The following is a 22,026-nucleotide window of genomic DNA, read 5'->3' on the forward strand; positions in this document are numbered from 1 at the left end:
AGAGACATCAATGCTTTTTGAACAACCTCCAAAACTAAAATCCAGCTTTTATATGTTTTGTTCATTTTCCAGTTAGTCAACAGATTCTGACTTTTATGGCATCCAACTACCTCTCATCATTGTAATTTAAGATCTGATTTGCAAGTAGTCAAGAGCGAAGAATAGTCAAATATGATGAGTAAGTCAAATTTAATTAATAAGAAAAATGTTTCAAATAACCGAAATAATCTTACAAGACTGATAAATCAAGAAATTCATCGTCAATTGTGGATCTATTCCCCCCAAAATCTTTTCAATATTTCCATCTTTTCTTAATTCCCCAACCTGTCGAACCTGCCTTTGTACACACACAGAAATGTAAAAGAAGAAAAATCCTGGCAAAATAGGGTTCATATTTATGAGAAGAAGAATTAGCAATACGACTCTTGTTGATGTAGGAGGACGCATGTTTAACTTCGGTAAGAGCTGCTTTAGCGGATACAATCGAAGAAGTCTTGTTCAGTATGGACAGGCTATATTTTCTCATATGTACTGGAGATAGCTTATTTTCTTTCAGGAATGGAGAGCTAAATTCTGCAAAAATCTCTCCTCCTCCCTCTTTAACTATGGCTCAGCTCTTGAAAATGAATCCTGCCGCGTCAACCCATAGTTTCCATCTGGGGTTGTTTGATTTTCGCTATTTATAATAATGTCTACTTTTGAACAAAGGAACAGGAAGGAAGATGTATATATGGTGACATGCCACAGACTGCAAACCATTTTATACGCCAAACATCAGAGAAAGAGTTATAAAAAATAAACTAGTGACATAAACAATTAATAAAACCATATTATATTTGCTGAAGTATTTCATAGTACCTGTGCCATATCCAGTAGCTTTCGCTGCTTTCCAGCTTCCAGCTTATTGCTGCCATGGCCAGGGCAGAAAACCCTGCTAGCACAAAACCCCATCGGAATCTTCTCAAAAGTGTCTTGACTAAATTACTGAGCTGGGCTCCAATGGTTTCCCACCTACAATAAAAGACAAGCTCGGTTTTCTTTAAATTGAAAACCACAATTTTTTATTTTTGTATACACAGCTTCAAGCAATGCATGCACCCTCCAGTATGGAATGTAAAAATACTTTTATCAGCAACTTATTTTGTTACCGAAAGTAATGAGAATTTCTGAGGATAAAATGGCAAAAAAAGGCACAAACTGAAATTCAAGCACACGAGCCACATTAAAATCTTAATTTGAATACATTGATGTCAATGTATGCATTTATCGCAGCTCATTGTTTATTATATATCACATTTGAGCATGATATTAAATCTTCATTGGTGGTCTCAAAAAGATGCTTACCTTGTGGGCACATTTAAACAGAATCCCCTTGAAAATGAAAGTGATCTTAAATTGGTAGAGAATTCTACCAACCATCCAATGAGAAGACCAAGTGCCCCAATTGCCATCACAAGAATAATATTAGAAGACCTGCAGAGTTTAATCAACCTTACATGCTTAAATTCCCACTGTACCCTGCTAAATGCATCAGAAAAACTTAAAACATACCTGGTTGCCTTAGTTATTGCCATTAGGGCAGTGAGGATGGCAACAACTGTGTGAATCGCTCGTTTAGAGACTTCATCAATGGTGGTTAAGTATATAAAAGTGCTCACCACTGCCATGAAAGACAGCCAAAAGTCCATGAACTGAAACATTCCAGGTGACGAGTCAATAACATCTTAAGCCAGTAAACCTAAGATCTCACATTTCCTAAAATAAATAAATTAATAGGCAATAATATATAGTTATACAAGAATGAAGGCATGTGAGTTGGAGAGAGATTCAAAACTGCTGAATGTTATACAACTCTTATTTTCTAAACTAATACAAACACATTCCTTCAAACGATCTGAAAAAGGGAAAATAAATTTGTGTTTCTAAATACCTCACTAATGTTCCTCAAATAGCTTCAAGGTTTGTTTATTGTGTTTCATGTCAAAACAAACATAAATCCTAGGTTCACTTGGTTCTGAGATACTTTTCTTGGAATTATTACAGTAAAATATAAAAGCAAATCATCTTTCAAGGGCCGTCAGAAATCATATTCTCCATCAATAGTGCATACAAAAGCAAGGAAAATTGAGATGTACCTGTAAGACGCCAAAGGATAATGCACACCATGTGCCTACATCACACGCATGATATAATCCACTTGAAATTCCACTAGAAGTAAAGATAACCCATTCTGCAAATGCCTGCATTGATTAAAAAAAGGTCATTTGGTAATGTTAAACTAAATAGTGGGGATTAAAGGTTCATCTTCTCCAATTGAAGAAATCAACTCCAAAGCTGAATGTTGGGTTGGTATAGATAGGAACATTATCCCTGATATCTACCACTGGCACATCCTTGAGATTCATGAATCATCGCTCACCTCTTCTTGTTGGTTGCAAGGCAAATCAATCGTACACTGTTACTAAAAAACCAATTACAAGTAAAAGGTTGGGCTATTTGGAAAGTGTTTCACCATGACATCAATAAGAATTAAACTTTGCTTTAAAAACGTAAAAAATAGTCAATCCAATAAAAAAAATTACTATAGCATCACCTTATGCCTAAGAGCCCAATATGCAGGAAGTATAGCTGCAGCATTTGATCCAATTAGAGCAATCGATTGCCATATGTGACCTACATAAGTTGAAAGCTACTTGAATAGGGGGCTATTGTATTGCATGATAATAACTCCTGACCTTCATTTCACATGCAAAATGGAATTCTTCAAAGAAAAAAGAGTGAAAGAAAAGGTGCAAAGCGCATGTCTCTCCAGTTTTGTCTCACAAACTTGAGTCAAAGAACCATTGCTGGCTTCCTGCAACTTCCAACTAGCTAATTCATTCAGAGGTCTATATACTTCATAAATTCAAGCTTGTTAGATGAGATTAATGCTTTTCTCAGAAGGCTTCCTAAAGTATCTTTCACAACCCAGGAAAAAGAAAAGGAATTACATAGATCTCTGTCAAATGGTGACAGTTTGACTATGATTTCAAACTTCCTGTTCTAAATTTGCCAGTTTTCTGAAAGCCTTACAAATATTTTTCTTTTAAAGCAACCATTTGCATGCCTAAGAAGTTACATAGGCAGTGAGCGATTTTTCAAAGCTCTGCTTACTTCCAATGTGACAAAGTGTAGTCATGAGAACAACATGATAGCGATTCCAGAAGTATTGGAAGAAAAGAATTATCAGGGATGAATTTGCAAGGAAGGATGTCTTCTATTAAAAAAATAAAAAGAAAACTAAAGTTATATCCCCACTGAAGTGTCCTAGGAGAATTTGGAGAGAGTCCAGTCTTTCAGCATTTTTTGCATGAAGTGACGACTGACAAGACTCAAACCTACTCTCCGTGGCTGCAAGCTCTAAGAGTTGTACCATTCACTAGGTAATGTCCCCTACAAGGATGTTTAAAACCAAAAACCAAAATGTGTACCTTGATGTGATACAATCTCGATGCTACAGTCAAATCCCCCATGTGTTCGATCACAGGAGCAGAAGCTGAGAAATAAAAAGGCACAGTTATGAGAAGTTAGGGGGGTGGATAAGTGTCATACTTTGGAAGTGCTGAATATAAAACCTGTATGAAGCCAATCCACTGGCATCCAGAGCTACTTTGCATGCCCCATGAGAGGAGCATCTTTTTGGGCATCTCTCAACAGAGACTGACATGACAGTCTGATCATTTGAAGGGATGGTGGTGGTATTTAGAGACCTTAGTCCAAATGTCCAAGTTCCTTCCTTGACATATAGAATGTAAAAATCAATCTTTTCTTCAGTTGAATTATACGACGTGAAAAACATGGAACCATCACTGCTTCTTGTTCTGTTTGCATAATAATAATCCCAACTGTCAAGAGATGGCAACCCACCATATCTAGCATATATTTCATAGTTTATCTTCACATCTGAAGTCATCCGGATGTGGATGTTCCCTCCAGCTGCACCACGAGGAATGTTCAAGAGAAAATACGTCCAAGAAGTATCTGTTTCATTGCTGTATGAGGAATTGCTTGAAAGGGGTTCAAGAGGAAAATCAGCTGAATCTGGGGACACTTTTCCACTGAGGGGCAAATAATAGGATTCAAAGGGGGTGGATTCTCTCCTGAGAACTGTCTGCATGAAGAAGTCTTGGCTTGTAAATGAAAAAAGAAAATGCCCAGATAACTTCCATCAAGCGTTAATAAAACAAAAAGGTGCTGTGTAAAACAAGATATCTACAAACTTCTTCTAAAATTGATATTAATATCACACTCCACAATCCGTAAGTCAATTCATAACTATTGTGAAGTACAGAAGAGTGCATCCAACACAATATCTCTGCAACAAAATCTTGATCCCATTTTGTTAGACACAATTGCTACACATGCTTTTCATCACCATCACCCATCCTTTGAGTATGTGTGTGGGAGAGTTAGAGGAAGGGAGGGGGAGCCCAGATTGTATATCAAGCCATTCTATGGTTTATGAACTCAAATTTCTACAGCTCAGACAAGCAAGGATCGGTGTGGGAATTCATGGTGGTGTATGTACACACTAACCAAATTTACATGTAAGCAAAAATAACTACAATTATTTTTCTATGTTAAAGATTGAATTCTCTATTCAATTAAAATCCTAGGTTTCAATATTTGTCTGTGGTTTCAAGCATCATGCCTATTTCTCTGCTACCATAGGAGCATAAGATGTACAGCAACTTCATCCATACAAACCCCACTATCAGTGACACCAATATAAACAAATCCAAGTATCTGATTCAGATAATTCTGAAGTAAATCATATAACTAGATTTGCATGTCGGAATATACTCATAATCAAGATTCAAAGAACACACATTCCTAGAACAGTTTACCTGAAGCATGTATTTTTCTAAAGAGCAATTCAATCCAGCCTTCCCCACTGGACAATTAAGCAATTGCCATGTAATGGAATAGCAAACTTGCAAGTTAGTATTCTGAATCCCTCCAACTTCTTTTGAAAGATTAGTGGGTAAAATAGTAACAAACCATCGACCAACCTTTGGCGTATGAATGATAAGAGGGGCTTTACTTATGTCACCAGAATAATCATACAGTGTCATTGAAGGCATTGCACCCAGCCGAGCGAAATACATTAAGTTAGCAACACTAGCATTACCAGTGCTATTTGTTGGGGCAGCAGTGAAACTGACATTTGTTGCCACAATTTTTAATTGTTCTGCTATTCCCAACACCTCCAATGCATATACTTTTGGCTCACCTTCTCCATGGCAATAACTTTCAAAAGTTTTGCATGGAACCACATTTTGAATTTTCTGTGAGTTAGCACCAGAAAAAATTTCTGTCGGATTGTAGCTGTAAGCTTGAGAACATGAAAAAGGGTCAATTGTCTGGTTGCAATACTGTCCCCACATTGTTGATGTTGCACATCCTTCCACACTGATGTTGGCACTAAAGGAGTATGATGGGCTACGGATAATCTGCAATGCCGGATGACTTATAGTAAATTCAATATTTAAATAATAGCAATATTCATCGTTGTCCCAATGTGAGTCCTTCGATGAAGGGGGGGCAAATGAAAAAGGCTATAGGAAATAAACCAGTAAGACACCAAGACAGCCACAAAGACACTGTTATTAACAAAAACCAATTAAATGTGACTATAAAGAGGAGAATGAATTCTGTCTGTCCAGAATATCAACTTCAGTATTCTAGGGCTTTCTAAATCTGCTACTATAAACACTTGTATCAGAAATCTCTGAAACTTTTTGATTCTCTCTTTAATTGGAAATAAGAAACTGCGTTCATCCTGCTATTACAAATGAAAAATTAACTTCAGCCTATCAAAGTGATTTCAACATTAAGTTATTATATTTGGCCAAACTTTTCTCCTAGTGAACAGCAGCACCTATTTCACTAAAGCCAGTGCTCCTATTAGTCAACTATATTCCTTTTAGCTGGTGCAACATGCTGGCTAGCTTCCTAAGATTAAGAAGTTCACTGAAACAATAGAATTTGATCAAAATTCAAAAGAGACATCACAAGGAATGCTTGCTAATACAGCTAGTTTAAATGAAATGTACCATTTTTGATTGTGTCCTTGTAGGTCCGATGCCATTAAAAAGACCTAGATACCAAATTCCTGGAGATATCTGCATAAAGAAATTATAATATAAACTCTGCTTGCTGACATGAAGGAAACAGAGCACTTGTGAAATAATCCACACCTACCACAATTAGGAAAGGATTGCTGGCATACCTGCTCATTTGTGAGTTTCGCTGTTATATTTCTCTGCATTGGATAGCACTGCACATTCTGAGGACCTTGAATTCTTTGAAATGAGCCATTAGAGAAGGATCCTGACACCAAAACAGTGACAGCTACTTCAGTCTTTCCTTCATTTGATTCAAACAATGAGACTGAATAAAGAAAAGATTTTCACTCATCCCGACCAAAAGCAGAAATAAGGACTACAGAAAAAGGACTATCAGAGAAAAAAGAGGCAGGTTCTGGCATTTCATGTACAACAATGTTGTGAAGAATTCAGTGGGCAAGAATAAAATAGTCAGATGCTTTCGTTGGAACAACTGAACAAAGAATTTAGGAAGTAATAAAAGGTATGCAACACATTTGATTATTTTTTCTTCTTTCTTCTTTTGGAAAAAAGAGCTTCATGAGGATAAACTAAAACAATTTGATCTGTTTCTCTCTTTTACCTAGTTCTATAAGGGAACTGTTTAAGACATCTGGCAGAGGAGGACTGCCATCTCTGATGCAGATGAGTGGCAGTGTGCTCTTAGGAACCTTTGATATGCTTTTAGCATCCTGTGAAACACTTGAACCATGAGCCAATAAGAAATCAAAGACATGATATGAGCAAAATTAACAATCAACATCAGCAATTGCATCGATTTTCAAAGGCAATCTGTATAGCACAAGTCCACTATCCGTGCAAGCCAATTAAAGAATAGCAATTCAAATGAAGGCATCTAAAGTAGCCATCCGAAAAATGCACAGTTCACTTCTTTTCTTCTGTTTTCTTCTCTTGCAAAATTCAAAAAACTGATAAGATTGACAAAAAAAGCTAAGATAAAACATACTCACAAGGTCTACGTCCGACTGCACTGTTACGGAAACAGATGAGAACCACGCCGGCAAATCAACTGGAACAAGGCACAACACCAGAAAAGCTAAGATTAGAATATCTTCCAACCAACATCTTGCGAAATCCAAGAAGCTGATGAGATTGAATTGAGGTTTGAAAGAGCCATCCCACATTCAGTAAATTTTAAATCTTGATGTTGAGGTCCCTAAATTTTAACACACTGATTAAGAGAAATTACATACGGGGATATGAACATCATAGTGTTCAATAAAAACAAAAATCAAGTAGAACAAATGAGTAATTGAGCTCACTTTCATGGGCTCAGATAAATTACACTAAACAGAATCAATCTGAATCATACAATAATTCAGATCATGAATTCCATTCATGATCTCGAGATCAAATGAAAGCAATAAGCAATCAAACAAGAGCCGAACTGTAATCAAAATCAACAACTAGCAAGGACATAAAAGTAAAAACAGCAATCACTTTCAACAACTGGGACGAAATTCTTCACTTAATTCAGAACTTTTGAGACGATCAGCCAATCATATAACAGCAGACAAAACTAATCCATAAAAAAAAAAAAAAAAACAAAGACTCGGCCAATCAAATGCTTAAAAGGGTCAGTTCATATTAACTTACAGACCTCGTATGTAACGCAAATCAAACGGCCTGACATTAGTTGTTGGGTAACTAAAACTCGAAATAGTAAATGTATTGTACGGACCCAACTGATTTGCTGAATGAGAGCAGCCAAAAAGAAGAGAAAAGAACACGAAAAGACGTGACAGGATCGTAAAATAACGAGAAGGGAAGCAGAACAGAATCGAATTCTCTGCCATTTTTTAGTGCAGAAAATGATGATGATGATGATGATATGATAAGAGATGGTGTGATTTATTAAGCAGGGGATTCATGTAATAAATTAGCATTTGTTTGGCGTGTGTAGCTGATTTCTTTCTTTGGTTAATGTGATTTCGCGTCAGGTGACTACGTCTAGTTGTTGACTTGTGTTCGGCGACTTCTGTCTAGGTTTGTTTGGGGGAGAGTGAACCACACGTGCAAATGATGGAGTTTTTTGATCACGCGCCACTTGCCTGAGGGGAGGACTAAGGACAGGGAGGACGGTTTGTAAGGTAGAATCTTTGATTCCTCATGGAAACAGCATTACATCAGATGGTACCCGTTGATTCTCTCATGAGCTTTGTCACTTTTGCTGAACATTTTTTCGTAAATTTATGTTTAACCGTTTAAAATTATATTCCAAACAATATTTTATAAAAATTTTAATTAAAAAAATAAAAAATTATTTTTTAATTTTTATAAATTTTTTTGATGTATTAATATTAAAAAATATATTTTTAATATATTTTAAATAAAAAATAATTATTAACACACCTCAAAAACCTCTTAAATATATAAATTTTCATGTTTATAAAAACAATAAACATGAATAAACGTCGAAGAGGGGGGGTGGATAGAAATATTATTATATTTTTATTAGTTTCATAATTAATTTCATAATTCATCTATTTTTCTTCAAAATAAATCCATAAAAATAACTATTTTTGTTTAATTTTAAACACCATTAATTTTTTTCATACCAATGTGTTTTTTATCATCAAAATTTTTCATATTTATGTGATACAAACTTAATGAATAAATTAAAAATATTTTCAAAAATATTTTTAATTATATTTTTAAATAATTTTTTAAGTATGTGAATTTTTTTGTTTATAAAAACAACTATAAGGAAAAGTAAAAAAGCAGAAGAGAGTTCAGTATGGATAGAAATATTGTTATACTTTTTTAATAACTCTCATATTTAATTTCATAATCTATCTATTTTTAAAAAAATCCAAAAAAAAAGCTATTTTTATTTATTTTAGAAAAGACAAAGAAAAGGAAGAATGTTTGTCCTCCTCCTGTCCCGCAACCATCCGATTGATCAAAAGATCTCTTCCATGTCAACACGTGTCATTATCAAGCGGCCATCTTAAAACTGTAGGGACGAAGACATAGGACCCACCGAATTTTAGCCTTCGAAACTCTCGCCGTCCTTTTGTTCTATTCTGTGTCCAAACAAAAACAACTTTAAAACCAACAAAAAAACCGCTCAAACGAAACTGGTCAGACACAGAACACGTAAAAAGATCACAACTTTCAGTTTTAATCCAACCGGAAAAATGACTGTCATCGATTTGGTTACGCGAGTAGATTCAATCTGCAAGAAATTTGACAAATACGACGTCGATAAGCAGAAAAACCTTAACGCTGCTGGCGACGATGCTTTCGCTCGCTTATACGCAATCGTTGAGGCCGGCCTCGATGCTGTTCTCCAGGTAAATATCACCTCGATTTCCCCTTTTTTGATTTTTATTCCCTGTTTGTTTTCTATGAATTGAAAAGGGAAATAAAGGGTGTTTCTTTTTTTTTGGTAGAAATCAGAGGCAGCGAAAATAGAGAAAAGCAGGGCTACGGCTGTTGCTATGAATGCAGAGATTCGAAGAACAAAGGCTCGATTGCTTGAGGAAATCCCTAAATTACAGAGACTCGCTTTTAAGCAGGTTGTTTTTGGAAATTTATTATATCTGATTAGCTATTTGAAAAACGTGTTTTTGTTGTTAGAAACAATGGAGATTAATGGGATAATAATAATCTTGGGTGCAGGTGAAAGGGCTATCGAAAGAAGAGCGCGAGGTGAGAAGTGATTTGGTTGCTGCATTAAAAGATAGAATCGAAGCTGTAGCAGATGGAAATATTAGTGCAGCTAAACAAGGTGGAGATTCTGCGCCTTCAGCATCGCATGGAGGAATTAAATTTGATTCAACTTATGGTAAAAAAATGAATTTTTTTCTAGTTGATTATTGGTTTTTTGATTGTTTATTCTTGTTTCGTGGATGGGATGATTGTAGTTGAAATTTCGATGATTTTTCTTCTTTTTTTTTTCGAATTTGGATCAGATGGAAGATTTGATGATGAGTATTTTCAGCAAACTGAAGAGTCGGATCGGTTCAGGCAGGAATATGAAATGCGGAGAGTGAAACAGGCAAGTGTTTTGTGCTTTTTCTTGTTTTTACTTGCATCGTGATCGGAAAAGGTCATGATTTCAAGTGCAGTAAGGTTAATGGAGCAAACTTGAATGAAGTTATTGATGATCTTTTCTGGGATTTGATTTGACTTCTTGCAGGATCAAGGTTTAGATGTTATAGCAGAAGGTTTGGACACTCTGAAAAACATGGCCCATGACATGAATGAGGTTTGGTTATGTCCTATTTTCAATGAACTTCCGATGAGTGGTAAATAGTTTGAATATTGTTTATCACTGAATTACGAATCCTGTGTGCAGGAGGTGGATAGACAAGTGCCATTGATGGATGAAATTGATGACAAGGTATTTTTCCACTTTCCTGGTGTTATAGTCCTTTGAACTGTACATTTTACAGGAGGTATTTAACAGCTATAGCATAGTGGCAAGTGGGCTTTCCCCTTGGGCAATAATAGTATTCACCTGCTTTTGATATATTAAACGAAAATCACAGTTCCTATTCGTGATTTGGTTACTGGGAAGTGACATTTTTCTTAGAAGTAATGATCATTATGTTGAACATAAAACGATCATCTAATACTTTAGATAATGGTAGAAGCTGTGCATATTATTCATTGCAAAATGGTAGTTATTTGTTTTGATGTTTTAACTTGAGGTTACATCAAATTTCAGCAGTAATCCTCTGACATTCTTGCAGGTTGACCGAGCAGCCTCTGACCTTAAAACTACTAATGTGAGACTTAAGGATACTATAAACAAGGTATGCATCATTAATTTGATAGTCCGAAACTGAAAACTATTGCTGTCCCCTGTTTCAAGTCTACTATTCATCTTTCCTATGTTTGCATTTTGATATTAAAACAGATGAGGTCCAGTCGCAACTTTTGTATTGATATCATCCTCTTGGTTATAATCTTAGGCATTGCTGCCTATCTCTACAAGTAAGTTCTTTTTGGACGGGATGTACATGGGACTTCCTTATATTGCTTGCCATTTTGTTTTGGAATATCAAATAATAATTTGCTTAAAGAAGACCAACCATGCTACATTATTGTTTCAACATGCTTTAGCTTAAGTCAGAATTAGCTCAATTACAAGCTATTCAATGAATCAATCAGGTGCTACTTAACAAATCATGAGTGTTCGAAGTTCAACCTGTTTCTTGTTGACTTCATGTTGGACAAGTCCTGATCTTCCTATGAACTTGAACGATATTTGACATCTTCGTAATTGTTTATGCTTGGCAACTATATATATATATTTTTTATGTTGCCATCATTTGCTTCCATACTGCTGTTTATCCAGTGATATAGTTTCTTCCGGATTGATGTTTGTCTGGAGGCATTGTCGTCACTTGCTTTCCCCTGCATATCAATGATGTGGAGAGCATCTGGTTTCCTAGAAGTGAAACTGTTAGATTTGGATTTATACAATTTGAAGGCAAAATTTTCTTTCCATCAAGTGTGCTTACCTACAACCCTTCCCCCACAACATAAGACGGAAAAAGAGGGAGAATTAATGAAAAACCCATCCCAGTATCATAACTTGTAATGTCCTAGAATCCAAGATATGTAACTATAAAAAGGTTGTGTTTGGGATAGTGGTTAATTAATATATTCAAGTCCTTGGATTTCTTCTTTTTAATCTAAAGGACTCTAGGCTAATAATAAAAGCTTGAATATTTGAAAAAACAGTTCTAATCGAGGGAACTTAAAGACTTTCCGATTATAAAGTCAATATATTTATAAAAAAGGTATAAAATGACTTAAGGTAATAAATGATTTAAAAGAGCTTTAAATTCAAGAAACGATGTTTGTTTTTGAGTTTTAAACCGGTCAATGCTTTGAAATATATGTATTTTTATCTTAAAAGATGAAAATTTATGAGTCTTTTACTTAGATAGTTCAGGGAGTATTAATACCCCCTGAACTTTGTCATTTCTAGAGAAAGGAAATGGTGAAATAACAGAAGCCATTAAATGGGGAAAGCAAATTTTTCCATAAGATGATTCCATGAATATGTTGTCAAAAGATTGTTTAAAGGTTTTGTCTTGTCTACACGTTACGAGCTTCAAAGCACTGGTATGTTTGGCCTTTCTGCTTTGTTTGCCATGCATTTCGTGTCCGGAACTGTCTGGGCTAAGCTAGGAGCTGCTTGAACCATCTTCCTCTGATCAGTGAAAGAAAACGCAGACTACTTAACCTCGGATTGCTGATGAAGCTTCTGACGATTTTATTACATATTTTGAGATCATTGCTTCTCTCTTGCAGTGTGCTGAAGTGAAATGAGCATTCCAGCAACCACTTCCACAACTACTAATCTACTGGCATATACAGCTTTCTGCTGCTACTGGGTCGTCTTTGCATGCATCATTGTACTACATAATGTTTACTGGAAGAGTGTTTACATCTGTAGCTATTAATTTCTTCATAAACTGTAATTTCCAGCAACTTGAGACTGAAACATTGAGACATTTTAGCATAATTTCCACTTTATCAGGGTTTCATCGAGTCTCTTTGCAGTTGGCGTTTTCAATTCTATGCTGCTAATGAAGTATTTTGAGAACGTTAGTTAGTTTGCGCCATGCATCGCTAGATGCTAATGAAGCATTTTAGGATGATCTTGCATCCTCCTATCCACTTCTACTTAAATATATGGATTTTTAGACCCCTGTTTGGGAAGGGTAGAGTGTTTGTTTTTGTATTCTTATCAATTTTTTAAAATATTTTTTTATAAATTGATATTTTTTAATTACATTTTTTTGAAGATTCTGACATACTAAAATTAAAATCTGAAGAAAAAAAATCATTATCCAAGCTATTTGCTTGGATTACTTTCAGGTTGGGTATAAAACATACAAAGCTATAAATTTAGTTGTGATATCAAGTGAATAAATAAAAAACAAAAAGAAGTTAGATTTTTTTTTTTTTTACCATAGCAGTAAGTACTGTCGAATATGTTTTATAGGAAAATAAGCAGTAAAATTTATAGCTTTCTAGCTCAGCTGTTGCCATTCAATGGAAAAGGAAAAAAAAGAAGCCGTGGAAACAACCATGAAAGCATAATTTAACACAGCTACCTTAACATTTATGCAATGAAGAGCTGCGTTTTTTATTTTAAGATATATTAAAATAATTTTTAAAATTTTTAATATCAAAACAAACAAAAAATATTAAAAAATAATTTTAAATAAAAATAATAAATTTTGAGCAGTTTCTTTTTAAACCGCACTCCCAAAGGGGGCCATCGGCAGCTTCATTCAACCCTGATTCAAATAATTAAATATGGTACATTTATTTGATTGCCAAATAATCAACAGTGAAATAAAGATGAGCCATCTGATTGCAGCCTTTTCTGACATGAGCCATCCACTTCTGTCCCCACGCTCGCATGAGGAGCGTGCTCTTCTTTTCATTTCTGGGAGTTTATTCAAAGAATCCGAACCAAAAGGGCGAGGGTACGTGCCCTTGTGTCCCCCCAAATTGAAATTAAGTAATTCACGAAATTTGGCCTGTAAATTCCTTTGTCTTCCCACCTCCCAACATCCCAGACACTCGTGTGTGTACTCAGTTTCTTGGCTCGCGTATATATTTTAAAAATATTTAAAAAAAAAATAAAAAAAAATTATTTTTTTTAAATTAAAAAATTTAATATTTTAAAATTACTTATATATATATTGATATTAAAAATAATTTTTTAAATATAAAAAAATATTATTTTAATATATTTTTAAATAAAAAATATTTTTAAAAAATAATTCCAATCATTCTTTCAGAAACTCACGCTATTACACAATTTCACCACACATGTACTAGTTTGATCTATCATTTCCATTCGAAAATTTTACTTTTTTAGTGGTTTCTATTTTTTTTTATCAAATGGATGAATAATAACCTTTTAGAAAATTACTTAAAACTTGGGTTTGTTTTATTATTTATATAAATACTAAGACATTTTAATATTTTTCAAAATAATTTTATAATAAATACATGTAATATCTCAGTCAATTAAGGTTCATGACAGGACAAAAATCATGAGTTGGAATACTAGTTTTTACACCGGAAAAAATTTATCAAATTTGATATACCTCTTAAATACTATTATAAATTTTTATTTTATTTTTTCAATTATTATATATATAATCTAAAAATAATAATATCAACAATAAATTATTCACGAGAATTCCATTAAAATCAATTTTTTATTGTTGAAATTTTTAAATAAGTTTTTCACATGATTTTATAATTTTTTCAGCTTTCAATCACGTAAAATATTGACATATTATTTTAATATTCTTATTAAATTTCTATCATAAAATATTAAAAAATAATAAATTCAATGATTCCAATTAAAATTATTGTATTGTCAAGATACGCTAATAGAAAGATTTATTTTTAATAGAAAAATCAAAATATATTTTGAGATTTAATGACAATGCCAGATATATAGTTTTCTAAGACCTGAGAATTTTTTTTTTTTACTTTTAAAAAAAATTAAGTTCCGCTAAAACATAGCTAACTCTAACATACAAACTAGTTATTGCCCTAGCTGACCTCGTTAGGTATTTTCTATTATCCTGCTAAATTAGGAAGTCTTGAAATTAATGCATAATAAATATTAGAAATTCGACCACGTGATTAGTTTAATCAAACCAAGTCACCGATACTACAGTGAAGTGAAGTCAGCATAGCCTAGCATGCATTATAATATAAAGTATAAACCGGTACGTACAGGATGCATTTTATACTATATGATGGTCTGCACCATTAACTTTCACTTTTCGTATTATTCTGTCGCATTCAAGAATTAAATAGGATGATTCTTGTTGTAAATGATGGGATTTTTGTGACAAATTTCGGATAACTCAGATGGGCATATGCTATGGGTAGCTGAACGTGAAGTGAGAAGTAAACAATAAAAATAAAAATAAAAATAAAAAAATTGCGTCGTTTTGCTTGTCATGAAAGATGAGACTTTTATACATGGTCGGTCCAGGCCCATCGTTGGATTTATTTTTTTTTAGAGATATATTTTTTGTAATTAATTTTTCCACGCTAATTCTAGTTTGTATCAAAAACCGTTATCCCACTTGATCCAGAGTCTAGACCCACTCCAACCAGGACGGGTCTCGCACGTAAAAAATCAACTTTCAAATCCCAGCCATTTTTCCCAATGGAAAACCAACTTTTCATGTCATCGGTGGCTAGCAGTATCCGGCAAGTAAGGTTAAATATTATGTGATAGTAAAAAAAATTAGTCAATAGTGATAGCATTTTTTTAAAAAAAATAGAATAGTCATCGATTTAAAAGATTTAATAATATAATTATATATAAAAAAATTACAATGACTTGTAAAAAAAATAAATGTTTATTAATAACTCAACTTGGGTTTAGGTGAAAACGTTTTCATGCCCAACTTGGGGTTGCACGTGGACAAGTTTAGACTTTTAATTATAATAAAAATAAAAATAATTATAACATAAATAATATTATTTTTAATATTAATACTTTTAATTATAATAAAAATAAAAATAATTATAACACAAATAATACTCTTTGTAATATTAATACTCTTAATCATCAGAAAAATAAAAATACTATTTTTAATAATAATACTTATAATCATAATAAAAATAAAAATAATTATAACACAAATAATTTTTTTCAATTTTATTAATTACTTTATTCATAATAATAATAATAATAACAATATTTTTAATTTTCACACTATTAATTATAATAAAAATAATAATATTTATAACATAAATAATTGTATTAAGAATTTCAAGGATGATTGCAACACAAATAATAATATTTTTTATATCAATACTTTGAGTTATAATAAAAATAATAATATTTATAACATATATAATATTATTTTTTATCTTAACACTTTGATTTATAAAAGAAAAAATAGTACTTATAAAACACATTATTATATTAACACATGTTGTTAGGCGCGGATGCATCCAAACCCAAGATGCGAGTAGGCGCATATACGTGGGGGTAAGCGTGGACGCGTCCAGCTTTAACCCCAAGTTGGGCATGGATGCCTCCTTTTCCACCTTCGCATCCATACCTAGCTCGAGTTTGGGCGAGCAGGCATCTAGACCCAACTTAGGTCTAGGCATGAATGCGTTCAGCTCCAACTTAGGTGCAGGCATGAATGTGTGCAAACCAAACTTGGATGTGGGCATGGTTGGATACCCCAAATTAGGCGTAGACGTGTTCAACCTCACCTTAGGGTTGGGCATGAATGCTTCCAAACCCAACTTGGGTGTGGGCGTGGCTGGGGCGAACTCCACTTAGGGTTGGGCGTGGTTGTGTCCAACATCACTTAGGGATGGGCATGGACGCCTCCAAATCCAACTTCAGGTCTATCAAAAACAATTGACTTTTTGCCAAGACTCAAGCGCCAAATGTCACTCGAGTTTGGCCAGAGTAAGGGTAGGGCTACCCATGCGCCATGTGGCACTCGGGTTTACCTAATTGCCACGCGTTTGGGTTAACATAGCTAATCATGCAATCAAAACGCCAGTTGTCCTTGCATGGCCAGTGTCAAGTGCTCGCTCCCCATAGTTTGCAACCCCATCAAAACTTGTGCTAACCATTTCTTCACAACCATCCATTCAATGTCAAATGCACCTCAACAAAAAGACAACCTCATCTCTTGCTTATTGTCCTTGCAACTCTTTATATTAAGGGTTGGGCTGTCATTACACTACTCCAATTCACAATACTTTATGTCTATATAAACAGCAATAGGGACACTGAGTGTACATATACATATATACATACATACATACATAGAGAGAAAGAGAGATAGAGAGGGGCAAGGGAAGTCAAGCCTAACCGTTTAGATTTGCCTAGATGGCTAGGCTTATACGATTGTTTTCTTAAAAAAAACTCAAACGAACAGCTTCTTTTAAAAAATAGATGGATAGAACATTGTTCATTGCAAAAGAATATGGATATGAACCTTAAAGGGTGTAGCTCAACTTATCAAACTTTATGTTTGCTTTCTAGAGGTCACTGGTTCAAGTTCCACAAACCTCAAGGCCACTAGAGGTTTACGTGGTCATTAACTTCAGGTTCCGTGGGATTAGTCGAGGTATACATAAGCTAATTTGGACACCCACATTAATTAAAACAAATATATCTTAAAACTTAAATATTAATTATTTTTATCTAAGAATACCTAAAAACATTATAAAAAAAACCCAGAGTTTCAAAACACCCCATAATTAATTTAAAAACTTACAATCAGACCAAATAACAAGAAGTTTTTTGGGTTTAGATCTACTTTTTATGGTATAATTAAAGGCTCAAACTACTCAATTAAATTTTTTTCACAAAATAAATTAGTAACATCAAAATTAATATTTTTTCTTTATTAACCAGAATTTTTCTCTCATCTTTTTTTTTTCCCTTGAAATCCAATGATTGAACGGACAAGAAAAAATGAAGTTTTAAGACTGAAATACCAAAGCAAACTACATGGACCAGACATAAAAATTAAAAACTTCATGGACCAAACCGTGCATTTCCGCACCTCATGAATAGTTAAAAATGCACCGTGTATCAATCTGCGCGTCAATTGAAACAGTAAAGTCTCCCTGAGTTTTAATCTATTTTGTAATATTAATTAAATTTGAATAAAAAAATATATTGTTTATTTTTCAGAAGATTAGCGATATCCTCTAACCAACTTTCATACATCAAGACTAATTTTCATATAAAGCAACTATCCACGTCAATCACCACACGAAGTTAAAATCTTGGTGGTCAAAGAGACCATTTGTACAATCAAGACAATTCCTCATATTAACTAATACTTCCTTTGTTTTAATATGTTAATCAAGATTTGCCTAAGCTAATTTTTTAAAGGGTAGTAGAGATTTTTTTAAAGATATTTTTTATTTAAAAATACATTAAAACAATATATATATAAAAAAAATTAATTTTAAACTAAATAAGTTAAAAGCTAGACCGAACTTATTGCATTTTTGTTAAAATAATTAAAACATCTTTATGAATGAAGTTAACTCACGAAAGTGGCTAACATACTCATAAAAGATGATCGAGGAGAAGGGGATTGCATTGGTTCCTCGATTGTTGAAAAAGTATTTCATCATGGACTTAACTTATCCAACTAAATTAATGTCTTAAGCTCGCAATATAATGTTAATTTAATTGCTTCCAAAGCAATATTACTGGCAAGGCATCGTACCTTTTATCTCATGTTTCCGTAACGGGGTTTTCTTTTCTTTTCTGCAATGAAAATTCAATTGCTTCCGTCATGATAAAAATAAAAGCGAAAATTACAAAATGTAATAATCCCTTTCATGTTATTTTATTTGCAAAACAATCATATAACGCGCCACGTCACTCCATATCGAAAAAAATCTGCGCACCTACATTCCCTAAGTCGCTGTTGAAAAATATCAAACAAAGACTCGAGGTTACCAAACTACCCTTTCATTTTCAAACCATTGACTTACACAATCTTTAGGTACACTCGTCTCACACCCTACAACTTCTCCTACTGGCATGTTACAGAGAAAAGATTAACCTCACGCATGATAATACACAACAACATGTGCAACGAAATTATCACAAAAACTCCTCTACCCAAAAAAACCCGATAGTTTCAATACAACAAAATAAAAATAAAAATAAAACAGCAGCCGCAGCATCTTCGCCTCTCTTGCCCCTCCTCCAAACCCTTCACATAAGAGACTTCAGAGACCTCGCTTTCACGGGTTTCCGCATCCGTTTCTTGCCACTGTCTTCCTCTTCGTCGTCGTCGTCCTCGTCAACATAATCAAACCCTTGATTATTTTCAATCGGTGAATAACTTGAAGACGGTGTCGTATTTGGAATCATGGAACCGATAACAGTACTATTATCGACATCCTTGGCTTCATTCTTGTTGACAGTATCCTTATCTCCTCTTCTCTTTCCCCACAACGGCCCAAACCCAGAATAATAGTAAAATTCATACGGATTTGAGCTCGATGATGACCCTTTTTTGACTGACTTTGCCCGACCACGGCGTGCCCCAATAATAGAAGCAACCTTATCGGGTTTTTTTGTAGCAGCACTACCATTAATGTTGTTGTTGATGTTGCTATATGATGATTTGTGAGATGTCAAATGATGATGATGGTCGCACACAGTGCGCCCATTTTTAGTGTCGTTCTTGCAATGCCAGCCTTTTCCATCGGTCTTGTTGCATTTCTTGAGCTTGAATTCGCTATCTATTTTCATTTCTTCATAATCACCGAACATTTCTGATCTCTTGTTACCTTCATTTTCATAATTATCGTCAACAATAACCATATGGTCGACCTTCATTTTCATCATTCCTTTCTCTTCTGAATCTTCCATCATCATCGACGCGACACTGCGCATAATTATATAATCCAACAATATTTAACAGCCGCAAACACAAACTTACCATTCCATTAAGAATTTCCAACAATTACTTCCGAAATATCGAGCTATTCCAAAAACCCTAATGCTAAACAATACGATATATCAAAATTGGTAGTAGCGATTAAATTACCTCTCAACAGCACCAACAGAATCACCTAAGCTGCCATTTCCATTAAAGCTATCCTCTCCTTCGAACTGATAGATAGAAGAACCAAAGAGTAATCAATGAGGGAGACCCATTAACCTAATAATCTATCAGGAGAAGAATACACGATAAAACCAAGAAAATTTAGGGTTTTAAAGCAACCCTAATGTTTGATATCTGAAAAACCCTAAGAAGAAGAGGAGGAAATGCAGGCAAAGAGAGGATAAATAGAGGAAGGGTTTTGGTAGATCTGTCAAAAAAAGAAGAAAGTGAAGGAAATGAAGAGAGACATTTCATAACAAAAAAACTTACCTGGTAGAGTGAAGAAGATGGGTAATAAGTTTCTTGAGAGAAAGAAATCACATCCCATGGTGACTGGTTTAGCTGGCAAACGTGTGTCTGCAGTGGCTGAGCTCCTGAAGAACCCTGCGAGAACATGAGAGATGAGAGCTTTGCGTTCTTTCGAATCCTCATGTTTGAAGAAGAAAATAATAATTACGGGTTTATATAGTTACAAGATGAAGGTGGTTGTATCTGTATATTAGATCCAACGGATAGAGGGAGGGCAAGGTTTTTTGGGATTCAAAGGGAAAAAAGGAAGGGAAGGAAGGAGAGGAAGAGGGGGCTGGCTCTCTTTGCTATTGTTTTTGCTCGCTGCAGATCTCACAGAACTCGATATTGAGGGTTTTCTTATTAACTTTCTGTTGCTTTCTCGGCCCTTCATATGTTTCGATTTTTATTAATATTCTTCATTTGGACAGTTTTGTCCTCACGTTGTTTTATTATTTACACTGGAGATTTGAGCAAACGGAAAAAAGCCTGCCGCTATTACACGTCATGATACATGTCCAAAGCATCTATAGATGGGCGATTATCGTATGAGGTTAGTCCTTGCTAAGGTAAGGTGTATCTGTCTTCCTCTCAGTTGCCATCCACTCATTTCTTGAAAGTCCTTCCCATTTTTTTGACTCGTGTTAGAAATTAAAAGCCAGCGTGCTGTCTAATTGTCAAAATAGACTTTATACTTTCATCACTTGAGTACTTTAGTTTAAGATTTCTACATACAAACAGTAATTTAGTTATTTTCTTGGAATAAAAAATATATTTTTTAAAAAATTAAAAATATATAAAGACAGAGAAAATAGAAGTGACATGTCCTTTTATATTTTTTTTTGCAAAGTATAAAATCCATTTTAAAATCATGACAAAAACATATTTATTATATGTTTATTTTTATATTTTAAATTAAATATATTTTTATCTGTTTTGTATTTATTTTCTTATCTAGTATAACAATATTTTAAAGTATTTTTTTTCATCGTTATTATGATATATAAAAATTGAACTATTTTACCATGAGAAACAAAAAAATTAGAAGATAAAAATAAGTTTATTTGATTTTTTTAATCTAAATCCCAGTATTTAAAAGCCTGTTAAATCTTAACTGATCTGATTAAACCGAGTTGGTAGAGGTAAAATTTAACCAGCAATAATATACTCTATATATACGAATAGAATTTAAGATTTTTTTTTTAAAAAAAATACCGAACCACCTAAACCACCTTTTTTAATTCATTCGACTAATTACTGCTCTTGGACACGCAAAAGCAAGAAAACATAAAATCAAAGAAGATGTAAAACGTGTGAGCAAACTGCAGTTTACAACTGTAGCGGCGTTCCATAATTGATAATGTGTACTGCAGTAACAATACAGAGTTGCATTATTAACAGTTAATCTCTCCTCATTTATGCAATGACCTTCTCGGTTTGATAAAACTCCGTAGGAGCTTGCCCACGTGATCATTACCCCAAGCGTATCAGGATGAAGGGGTATTTTGGGTAACATGAAGCTTTTCAAAATTGATTAAAAATACGTGAAACCTAACGCCTTTTTTCCCTAGAACAAAGGGAAGATAGACGGTGCGTGGGCTTCACGCTCAAAACCCACTCGCGGTTGGAGAAGGTGGCAAGCACGTTTGGTCCACATAAACATGGATTTGATGAGTGTACTTAGTGGGTCCCTGTTGTCTCAGAAGATTGACGGCTCTGATGCATTGAGAGACGATGGAGACTACCAAGGCTTGATAACTCACAATCCGATACCAGAGATTAGTGTCTTACGTGTCAACTGGAGGTAGGCTTTCAGAAAAAGCATGCTAGTAGAATACTTTTGCGAGGTGAAAGCATATTACTTCCATTCCAGAATGCCTTATCAAGGGGAATGCCCCTCATTACCCCTTCCTCCTCCTCCCTCCCTCCCTCCCTCCCTCTCT

General features: G+C 34.1%; 3 protein-coding genes across 5 annotated transcripts; 1 reads left to right on the forward strand and 2 right to left on the reverse strand.

The window, feature by feature from the left end:
• Positions 1-170: 170 nt before the first annotated feature.
• LOC105134154 (transmembrane protein-like protein) lies at positions 171-8,244 on the reverse strand. Of its 3 annotated transcripts, XM_011038465.1 has the most exons (14): positions 7,768-8,242; positions 7,118-7,176; positions 6,730-6,838; positions 6,272-6,372; positions 6,096-6,164; positions 4,887-5,492; positions 3,615-4,150; positions 3,471-3,535; positions 2,594-2,673; positions 2,136-2,240; positions 1,552-1,691; positions 1,345-1,473; positions 859-1,011; positions 171-748 (listed from the first exon to the last, which is right to left on the reverse strand). In XM_011038465.1, exons 1-14 carry the CDS (start codon positions 7,961-7,963, stop codon positions 604-606), a joined length of 2,493 nt encoding a protein of 830 aa, XP_011036767.1. In that variant the 5' UTR covers positions 7,964-8,242; the 3' UTR covers positions 171-603. The 3 variants fall into 3 exon arrangements, with proteins under 3 accessions (XP_011036767.1, XP_011036758.1, XP_011036775.1); XM_011038456.1 differs by having other exon boundaries at positions 1,345-1,691; positions 7,768-8,244; XM_011038473.1 differs by lacking the exon at positions 7,768-8,242 and having other exon boundaries at positions 7,114-7,176.
• A 942-nt stretch (positions 8,245-9,186) lies between these two features.
• Positions 9,187-12,680, forward strand: LOC105134171 (syntaxin-71-like). The gene is made up of 9 exons (XM_011038485.1): positions 9,187-9,463; positions 9,563-9,688; positions 9,792-9,957; positions 10,085-10,170; positions 10,312-10,380; positions 10,471-10,515; positions 10,868-10,930; positions 11,035-11,111; positions 12,441-12,680. Exons 1-9 carry the CDS (start codon positions 9,308-9,310, stop codon positions 12,451-12,453), a joined length of 801 nt encoding a protein of 266 aa, XP_011036787.1. The 5' UTR covers positions 9,187-9,307; the 3' UTR covers positions 12,454-12,680.
• Positions 12,681-18,632: 5,952 nt separating this feature from the next.
• LOC105134179 (uncharacterized) lies at positions 18,633-20,451 on the reverse strand. The gene is made up of 3 exons (XM_011038498.1): positions 20,066-20,451; positions 19,739-19,803; positions 18,633-19,576 (listed from the first exon to the last, which is right to left on the reverse strand). The coding sequence occupies exons 1-3, from the start codon at positions 20,225-20,227 to the stop codon at positions 18,898-18,900; spliced, it is 906 nt and encodes a 301-aa protein (XP_011036800.1). The 5' UTR covers positions 20,228-20,451; the 3' UTR covers positions 18,633-18,897.
• Positions 20,452-22,026: the final 1,575 nt, after the last annotated feature.

Source organism: Populus euphratica, unplaced genomic scaffold (assembly GCF_000495115.2).
Source record: "Populus euphratica unplaced genomic scaffold, PopEup_1.0 scaffold2.1, whole genome shotgun sequence".
NCBI classification, from domain to species: domain Eukaryota; kingdom Viridiplantae; phylum Streptophyta; class Magnoliopsida; order Malpighiales; family Salicaceae; genus Populus; species Populus euphratica.